At 43.5% G+C, this 10,470-nt stretch overlaps 1 protein-coding gene across 1 annotated transcript; it reads left to right on the forward strand.

The window, feature by feature from the left end:
• The first annotated feature begins 3,010 nt into the window (after positions 1 to 3,010).
• Positions 3,011 to 9,807, forward strand: trhra (thyrotropin-releasing hormone receptor a). The gene is made up of 2 exons (XM_037455036.2): positions 3,011 to 4,156; positions 6,999 to 9,807. Exons 1-2 carry the CDS (start codon positions 3,350 to 3,352, stop codon positions 7,440 to 7,442), a joined length of 1,251 nt encoding a protein of 416 aa, XP_037310933.1. The 5' UTR covers positions 3,011 to 3,349; the 3' UTR covers positions 7,443 to 9,807.
• Positions 9,808 to 10,470: the final 663 nt, after the last annotated feature.

Genomic DNA, 10,470 nt, shown 5'->3' on the forward strand with positions numbered 1-10,470 from the left:
GCCAATCGCTGAGTAGTCTGCTGGCACCGGTGGACTTTTCCTTCCGTAGCTCTGTTGGGATCTTTTACCTGGGTTTTTCATTTAGGAACTAAAGGCCTCTTATAAAAGGTGCTGTGGATAAGTAATGAATTAAAAGAGAAATCGAGAACTTGTGAACGTCTCCACAGGTTAGATACTCAGCCGCACCAACAACAGTCACGACAAATAAACGCTAAGTTATTCCCATAACAACTATAAAAGGCGGATTCTCCATCAACATCAACTATGTCTGTCACGGTTTGGGTCTGCTCTATGTCTTATTTTGTAGTTTTCATGTCTCTTGTGTTCCTGGGTGACTTCACTTCCTGCCTTGTCCTGTGATTGCCTGATTGTTTCCACCTGTGTCCAATCACCTGCACCTCCCTTGTGTATTTAAGCCCTGTGTGCCAGTTGTCCTTTGTCGCATCATTGTCTACGTCAGTTGCCGTTGGTGCACGTTCGTCTGTTTGGTGAGGCTTATGTTTTGGAATAAAGAGCACGTCTGGAACTCCTGCGTTTGAGTCCTCCCTTCCGCCTGCACCAGCATCCCATTCTGACAATGTCAGCCTGAAGGAACTCATTTGAATAAGCGCATGAATTGAATTAGGAAGCAGAGGTAGGAGAAACATTGTCAACATGCCCTCAGCAAAGAAATCAACAGCAGAGCCAAAAATGTACACCTCACACCTTAAAGCATTTGCGATGTATAAAGAGCGTTATTACGGATAAATGACCTGGCTTCCGTTCGTTGTCTCAGTAGCAGTGTTCGACCATGAGGTGGCAGTGAAGACACACTGCCGGTGTCGTGAGGGAGGAGAGCCCTTCAGAATCAGGAGTTGGGCGAAGAAATGATGCACGATTCAAAAAGTAGAGTGGTGCCAGTCACCTGCTCCACCTCTAACTAAGCACGACAGCTAATCCCTTTTTTTTTAAATGTTATGATTTTTGACGGCACACCTTTTTCATGTAACGAACCTGTTAGGATCCATTTGCATATGTATTCCTCCAGTAGATCAAGAGCAACATTATCATTCATTTGGAGTTGTGTTTCCACCTGGTGAAACGAACATCCACATATACACGAGGGGAGCTGCAGATGCAGCTGGTAGTTCTCTCTATAGGTTCAGCACTATGAGTGACCCCTTTCACGTTGTCATTCGATATCTTGTTTTCAGGCTGAAGTATTGATTATTTATTTTTGGGGTGAAGGTCACGAAAACCTCTTCCACCACTGGGACTGATGTGAACTGCTGTAAAGTTTATAATCCAGAGCTCTAAATGAGATGCGGTTGCATTTCATTCTCTAATTCAATGGTTTTGCAGTATTTAATCATAAAATACTGACTTAATTCTCCCGGGTGTGTTATTGTGCCAGTAATGAATCATAGAAAGCATTATGTATGCTTTCTATGATTCATGATGCTCATGATGCTCTTTTCCAAGAGCGTGCATACATTCTAATTGTACTGGCAGCAATAACCAAATGACCCCTTTGAATTGCGGGATTGTGTCTCTTTACTCACCGACGGAGGAGCAGTGATGACCTCTCGCGGTCTCCCACCTCAACACTTCATTCAGCCCTCCGCTGACTCAGCGTACTACCCACGGAGAGGAAGCAATCGATACAGAGGTGACAGTGAATTAATACCTCACGGTAAAATAGTTGGACACGGGTATAAAATTGTTTCTTATGGTTTCTGCACACAGTTTGTAGTTTATCTGTACAAAAAGGGGTTTTCCTGCAGATCTCTCATTACTAAATCAGCCTCCTGGGAAGGTTATATCAACCCGGCATCGCCTACTGTGCTGGGATCTGATCCATTTTCATCCTGCGCCTTCCCTTTTCCACAGGAGCCCATGCAGCTTCCCAGGAAAAAACAATCACACCAATCTAGATTTGTGATGAGCAGCTGGCTGAAACCTCTGCTAGTTTCTTTATATTTATGGCTGGTACCGGGGGGCCTCAAGTCTCTAGCTGATGATTCAGGTGTGCCCCCCAAAGGGAGGAGAACAGGCTCTAACGCCACCCATGCATGTTGTGATGTACAGCCTCACCAACACCTCGCCTTCTCAGAAGCTGGGAACCAACATGTCCTTGTCTTTGCAGCGTTGAGGAGTCATCTGGAGACAGGTAGACAACACAAAAGGTGAGGCAATGAGACAGAATAATGTGCAGTACATATACAAAAAGAAAGATTTACAATTTCCATACAATAAACACATGAAGACATGGGTCAGCCAATTTATATAGTGACATGTTTTGTATACAGCTCATAATTACACAAATTTTAGAAAGCAAAAAAATACAAATAGGCATCTGTCACGCCTCTCGTGCTTTGAGCATCACATGAAATGACACTTCATCATTATGTTGCATTAAAAAGTGATAGCGACCTTGTAATAGTCCTGGATCTCTTTATTTCCCAACGTGTGCTCCTTTCTGGCCGACACAGAGACCTTAACAGGATTGTATGCCACTTTGAATAACATTACTGTAAGTATGACACAAATGATGTCATATACATATCTGACAAGACCTGATGGGTTCTGTTCTGTGATACATCATTTATCTATTTTATTTCATATATTTTGTAGTTTTTCATCAGTGTGATTTGAGGAATGCAGAATATCCAAATGCAAATACAAAATAATATTTGGCAAAATCTACAGTAAAACAGATCAGTTATATTATAATAATAGTTTGAATAGTTGAATCAGTATACACACTGAACTGTTGAAACAGAACATTCAGTTTCATTGAAAATACTTTATTCTGTAGTTCACCTCAAACAATTAATCTAAAAACACTAACATGTTTTATCCAGGTGTGTTATGAAGCATGAACACCTAGACAACATAATAGACTGAAGGAATGTATAATTGTTATAGCAGTTAAATTGTGTGTGTAATCCTTCATCATATAATTACTAGTGGAAAAAAAAAGATTCTCTCAGTCTCTCAGACCTGTCATGGGAGGGGAGCAGTGTGCGGGTCTCACCGGGAGCTCTGCGGGAAGCTCTCAGTCATGACTGCGTGAGCAGAGCGAAGGGAGCAGGGCGCGGAGCTGCCAGCGACACCTCCTCTAACCCTCTCTCCAAACCTCCACCAGCACTCTGCTGCCTGCTCTATGATGCTTCCGTGGAAGAGGAGTCTTGGCGGATTCAAAGACTACATTTGGTGGACCAGACAAGGGGCCACTTTGCCTGGATTACACGAGGATGAAAGAGAGTTTTTGGAGAATTCTGGCTCGTTCGACCTTTGAAGCCAGGGGCCCCATTGACGCATTCTGGTGATTTTAGTCAGACCCACCGTTTTTTTTTTTTTTGACGTGATGGCCAACCTTAGTATGGTTGACGTGACCGTGGACAACGACACGTCGGTGCAGGACAATCAAACCCTGGGTGTTTGGACCGACTACACGGTCGAGTACAAAGTGGCCAGCGTGTTCCTGGTGTCGCTCATATGCGGGTTGGGGATCGTGGGCAACGTGATGGTCATCCTGGTGGTCCTGACCACCAGGCACATGCGCACCCCCACCAACTGTTACCTGGTGAGCCTGGCCGTGGCTGACCTGATGGTGCTGACGGCCGCCGGGCTGCCCAACATCACCGACGCCCTGCACGGACAGTGGGTGTACGGCTACGCGGGGTGCCTGGGCATCACCTACTTCCAGTACCTGGGCATCAACGCGTCCTCTTGCTCCATCACCGCCTTCACCGTGGAGCGCTACATCGCCATCTGCCACCCCATCAAAGCGCAGTTCCTGTGCACTTTGTCCAGGGCGAAGAAGATCATCGTCCTGGTGTGGACGCTCACGTCGCTCTACTGCGTCATGTGGCTCTTTCTGTCCGACACGAAGACGTCGGCGTACGACAACGTGGTGCTGCTCAGCTGCGCCTACAAGGTGTCCAGGAGCCACTACCTGCCCATCTACTTCACGGACTTCGCGGTGTTTTACGTGCTCCCCCTCATGCTCGCCGTGGTTCTGTACGGGCTGATCGCGCGGATACTTTTCGTCAACCCGCTGCCCTCGGATCCCCAAAGCGGCACCAAGAAGTGGAAGAAGGAGACGGGACAAGGGGGGAGGATGAGCGGCACCTGCTCCTCCAGCAGCACCACGGCGGCCTCCCGCAGACAGGTGTGTGCGTGTGTGCGTGTGTGTGGTTATCAATGATGTCGTGATTCTGTTTGTCTTGTTGTGTGTGTGTGTGTGTGTGTGTGTAAGAATCAGGTCACGTCGATTCCCTCCAAATATAGGAAACTTTGAGCGGTGTTCCACGTGCATCAGGAGGTTTCCGAAGTTTCTTTAGGAAACGAGACTAAAGTCCAAGAGCGACAAAATAATGTGATCATCAAGACAAGTGGATGAATGCACTGACCACAGGTCCCGTTGAAAGTGACGCCCACACACTGGGGCACGTTTAATACACACAAGGTATGTCTTTTACTCACTTATTGTTTGGATTACCTCAGTAAAGTTCCGTCTAATAGTAATTATTATTATTGCAAGATCAACAATTAAGTACTTTCCAGCAATGCACCTCCCTATGCACTATACCAAATATTTTACATTTTAGAAGTTACTGAAGGCCTATATGGACTATAGGATGAACAGAAATGAATTTAGCTGACTGAAATCGCGTTACTCATGTTTGAGGTCGGATAGAGCTGTAATCCCCCCCCCCCAAAAGAACTGCTGTAAAACAATAAGACATCTTCTGTCTGGGGATGCTTAAAAAGTACAGTACTCTCTTTAGTGTATAATACACTATCATGATAGTCACAATCTTTTTTGTCCTTCCTTCAGTGGAGAAGGTTTGATTTTTCTTTTCTTTTTTTTTAAACCCTGATGCACAAATTCATACAGTAGCTCATAGAAAATACTAAGGCAAAAAACGCTTTAATGAAATAGCTTGTGGTGAAGTTTTTAGATACGTTTCTCAGTGACCGTTTATGTGCATTCTTGAGAAATACACTTTTTTTTTTAATAACAACGCCCAATAAAGCAAATTGCATATGAAATACACCAAGAATGTGTTTGATCATCATCTTCATACTAAACCTGAAGGCAAGACACACAGGGAAAAGGCTGTCGGATGTTTGTCGGATCCCAGTAGGAGGCCTTCCTGGAATGACGGGTGTGAGCGAGCTACATAGTTAAACTCCAACTCAAATACGCTTTGGGCTTTTTCTCCTTACTGCTTGTTTTTTTTCTCCGTTTTATCTTTGACCAAACGCATACGCACAAACGCACACTCGCAAGTGTTTCTGTAGGAACGATTCTCGCTTTACTGCATTACCTGAAGGTCAAGACATAACGAGGATGCAGGATTGGGTATTTCTCTCACTGATGACGCTGGCAGCGCCCTCAACCAATTGAATTATTCTCACCTGACTGCAGCCCAGACGGCAGAAAATACGCGTGAAGAGGACTCGGTTTTATTCGATTCCATTACCGGATTATCACCTGGTAATTATATTAGTAAATCCAGGTTTTGTTAAATTGCCAGCTCTGTCTTGTCGGAAATTTATTAAATGAATAAATAACAAGGGATCTACAAGGTGGTTTTAAAGTATATACCACGGCAAACATGAATCTCCTACCCAACAACTCCTTTCCAGTTATCTTTTAATTGTGTTAATCTATAACGTAATCTATAAATGATCTTTCATTTGCAATTCACTTACCTACCAAGGCCTCCGGTTTATATGAATTAAGAGGGAAAAGATTTATGATGAAGATTCTGCGTCTGGTGTGGATACCAATCATATGGTAACTCAGTAGAAAAACTCTGTATTCTGACATGTTTGTTTTCTTTAAAACCAAACTGTGGGGGAAGAAAAAGGCTGTGACAGAGGCACTGTTGTTATTTATGACAAATACCTGAAAAAAATCTATGGGTTTTGAATTTCTCTGCTCGCAGAACCCAAGAAATTTGTTTATATAGCAGGTCAGAAATCTAAAGTAAGACTTGAGAACCAAATGAACAAATTCTAACGGGAGCTATCTATCAGGAGGAGTTAACGACCATTCAAAATCTATCAAGCAACTCTAAATTGGCATGAGGACTTTGTTCATCTTGAACGCATCCCACTGAGGAGATGGGGGCAATTTGTGGTCCCTCTAAATAAAATCACCACAAAATGATTATACACCTAGAACATTATTCAGGAGCACCAAACTGAGCATTCAGCATTTCTAACCATGTATCTCCGGAAATGAATTCAACCCACATTCCGGTAACACCATTAATATTGGAGCAGTAGTGTTAATCTTATTAAACGTACTCAAATTGACTCAACAGAACAGGTGATCATGTGGAGATGCAGCTGTGCTCACAGACTGCATAGCTATATAAGTCAATAATTACCCCTCTGCCTCGGAGAAGAGAGGCTTGGTGAGAATGACTTTATTTTCAATTTACGGGTGTGCACCAGCCCGTGAATTGTAATCTGTGAGATACCAGTTCTGGTTGATCCTGTCCTTACTGGTGCAGATTGGTTTGATACTTCTCTAGTGTTGCTACTTTGTCAGAAATAAACGGCGGAATAAATCACTATATCTGAATACTTTGAACGTGGCTGATTTGAATTGGTACAGGAGGACTCCACCACTAGCAGACATACTGTAAAACACTAAAAGGCTATGACAGAATGTCTAATAGTGTAAAAAAAAGGGTTTAATTTCATCCACATGTCCAAATGAGCGATAGGGCTGAATTTCATCTAGCTGGCTTAGCTTCTGGCCCCTGGTATTGTGAATGCTGGCTCACTGTTGCTGTGTCATGGCTTATATAGACACTTGAAAAGAACAAGGTAAATGTTACTACAACTATTAAAACTTAGTTCACTGTCATAGAAGGCCTCATACTGCATCCACTCCATGTGCATGGGAAACACTTAAAGTTGAATTCATTGTCCAATTGCATGTGATTTCATTTGGTTGCAGCACATCTTAATGCATGATTATGTTTTATTAGGTGACCAAGATGCTAGCCGTGGTGGTGGTCCTCTTCGCCTTACTTTGGATGCCCTACCGCACCTTAGTGGTGGTCAACTCCTTCCTGGACAAGGCCTACCTGGACACCTGGTTCCTTCTCTTCTGCCGTCTCTGCATCTACCTAAACAGCGCCATCAACCCGGTCATCTACAATGCCATGTCCCAGAAGTTCCGCGCCGCTTTTAAGAAGTTGTGCCACTACGGCCCTCAGCACACGGAGAAACCTGCCTCGTACAGCGTGGCACTGACCTACAGCGTCATCAAGGAGACGACTAACGGCGGAAGTCCCGACCACTTCGTCGCAGAAATGGACGGCGAGCCCAACACCCCGAATAATCGGTACTTACCCGCCAGCCTCCTGGCAAGTGCCACGGACATGCCGTTCGCAGAGTGTTCCCTGTCAGGTAGTGATGTCAAAGCCTGAGTAAAACACACTTTCCACCTCAAGTGGAGAGCCGAGAGATCCGCTGAGTGGATTCGGTCACTGATGGAACACTGATACCCCGAGCTTGCCCTTTCAATTTAGATGGCCAAAAGCAAAATACTTTAGATGAATTAGATGAGGTAACTGTTAGGTATTGATTGTACAAACAAAGCAAGAAACAGTCATTATATTTGCAAAAATGAAGCAAACAAAAACTGCTTCCATGCATTCTCCTTTTCTTCTACACACAAACCAAAAATCAATGACTAAGAATTGTGTAATTACTTAAATGATTACATTTTAAAACAATATACGTAAAATCAGCAGCCGTGTCAGTCCATCCCTCTGAATCCAGCTGTGAAATGCCTACAAAGTTTGGGGTCTTATTGCTTTCTGTATCAATACAAATACGTTTCACCACAGAAGTGCTCTTCTTACCAGTAGTTTGATCGAGTGAGCACCATCATCACATTACATGTCATTTAGCTGACGCTTTTATCCAAAGCGACTTACAATAAGTGCATTTCAACCGCAGAGATACAAACTTTAGAACAAGTTACAAGAAAGTACAATTTTCATAAAATAAGCAGTTTGAAAACATGTTATAGATAAGTGCCATTATAAATAAAAGTGAGACCATGTTAAGTTAAGACCATCAGTTTGGTCCGTGTGACTCCAACAAAGAGACCACGCAGCTACGTGCTAGCTACGTGCTAGCTTTGTCCCAGCGGTACAGGTGTGGCGAAGTGGATAGCCGTCACCAAAGGTCCTTGTGAGACATTTTTTCTTATAGTGCCGTATTAGTGTATGCGGAATAGGGTCAGCAATTAGCAAGCTTCTTTTGTTCTTCAAACATCTCAGAAGGCTGCTTGATGAACCACCACCACGCCACTTCTGCACAAGTTGAATTAATGAGATTTAACGTGCGGGTGTGGAGGATTCAAAGTTGGAATGGGCTGAGTAAGGATGGAAATAACTGGAAACATATCTCTCTCTTGACATTCAGCAACTAAAGTATTGCCATTTAAATGAATAGTATGTAATATAAACTTATCACTGGTTAGTTGTTACTTGTTTCGCTCTGTGGATTTGGCGGTATGCCTTATCAAACGATGTCCATCTACAATATATCAGTCTCACATTTTTTTTTTTGGTTTCAGCTTTATGCCTTTCCACCAGATACCATGTCATTCAGATGAATCCAAATGCACAAAACCGTAAAATCGTAATCCTGCCAGCAAGCACGGACATGGAGTTGCATGACCTTTTGTGAGGGCCTTTGTAGAAAAAAAAAAAGACAGATAATATAGACGCTCGTTTAAATTTGCCGTGTCAGCAAAAAAACCCCGCTGCGTGCTAATGATTTCTGCAGAGGCTTTAGTCTCAACCCGGGACGGACACAGCGAAGCCTTACGTTGCCGTGGCCGATGTGGCGACAGCCTCTGCATACTCTGTGAGGAGCCTGCAAAGGGTGTGTGCTCCTGAGGGTGTAACTCTGGGGCGCAGAAGGAGAGGCTTCTTCGACGAAGGGTCAGGTAACGTGGCGGCACTTCACTGGTATTGCCGGAGACTGGAGCGTGCAGCGCTTTTCTCATCCCACAGAGCAATGATGGGCCGTGTAAATAGAGAGTGCGACAGAGTGGCACACTCGAGTTGCTGCAATCCACAGTATGTATGTAGCTCACCGTGCTATTAAAAGAAGAATTCTCTGCTATTAGTCTGAGCTGGGTATCTGTATAAATTGAAGAGCACTCAGAGGGGAATGAAAACTGCGTAAACTGAACGAAAGCTGTGAGCTTTTCTGTCTCCACGGTCAGGTTGCCTGAAACCTATTGTGCAGTGCTACGTGAACTTGCTTAAATATTGTGTTTTTGAAATGCGTGGCAGCAAGTGCATTAAAAAAGGAAGAAAAGAAGCTTGTTTTGATCTATTGTTCCATCAGTGTGTTTTCTCTCATTTTAAACCAGTCAGTTGAAGCTAATGGTCCTTGAACTTAAATATGTGCTGTATTAGAAAACTAAAAAAAAGGTTTGAAGTCTGTTGTTTGTATCGTAAAGTGATTAATTTGTGTACTTTCATTTTGTTTGGGAGAAAACCAAGACGCAGTTGTGAGACAGGTGTCTTCTGTTCTGCACGGTGCCCGCAGATTGCAGCATGAACCTAAGCTTTTGTGAGATGAACACAAAGACAACAAAAAATGTAATACCTGATGCATTTACATCAGAGGCATTGCTTTGTTTGGCCTTACATTTCTGTTTCAAGGTTGCTGTTTTCTCTGCTCTTGCTTGTTTGAATGGATTGTTTTGTATTTTGTGTTGTTTTATTGCCCATATTAAACACGGAGGATAATCAATGCGCCTCTTGCAACATCTTCCTGTGTCGCACCATTATTTCTCTTTTCACTGACCTACATCCTACTGATGTATTGCCAGACTAGAATGGATAAAAACGCCATCAAATCAAGCGCACACAGCCTCTGCAGGGGACACGAGCACACCGGGGACCTCCATCAGAGCAGCTGATGGCTTTGTTTTGAAGTCACTCGCAGTGTGGTGGCCTGCCTTGACGCAAGAGAATCTCACTGAAGTCGTTTGAGGCCGACTTTACTGTTATCACAAATAACATGACACCCCTGCGTGATTTATGCCGAGCTCAAGCAATATCCGACTCTTCACACCTCACTCAATGGGGTTAGACGTTAAGGCTGGACGATGTACTACAGTGAATATCCATGTGATGCTGAACAGCTTAAGAGGGAATGTCCCATCGAACGCAGAGGCACTAATGGACAACTGCTGTATCATTTAATCTGCTGTGCGCTCTCTAGTCAATTTGGATGACACACACACACAAAATATAGCTTCAAGGTAGAAGCATTTTACATGACAAGAAATACTCCCCCTGCATGAGTTATTTATGAGAAAGCAGTATTTCTTCCATATATTCAACACAGCCTTATACAAAAGTGACATTTATTAAAGATGAACAATTCTTTTTGAAATGTGTCTTTGGGGCTCTTATTAACATG

Source organism: Pungitius pungitius, chromosome 11 (assembly GCF_949316345.1).
Source record: "Pungitius pungitius chromosome 11, fPunPun2.1, whole genome shotgun sequence".
Lineage (NCBI taxonomy): Eukaryota > Metazoa > Chordata > Actinopteri > Perciformes > Gasterosteidae > Pungitius > Pungitius pungitius.

Coding starts and splice junctions, on each gene's coding strand:
- trhra (XM_037455036.2), top strand. CDS start 3,350: ATGGCCAACCTTAGTATGGTTGACGTGACCGTGGACAACGACACGTCG. Junction 4,157..6,998: donor CGGCGGCCTCCCGCAGACAG/GTGTGTGCGTGT, acceptor ATGTTTTATTAG/GTGACCAAGATGCTAGCCGT.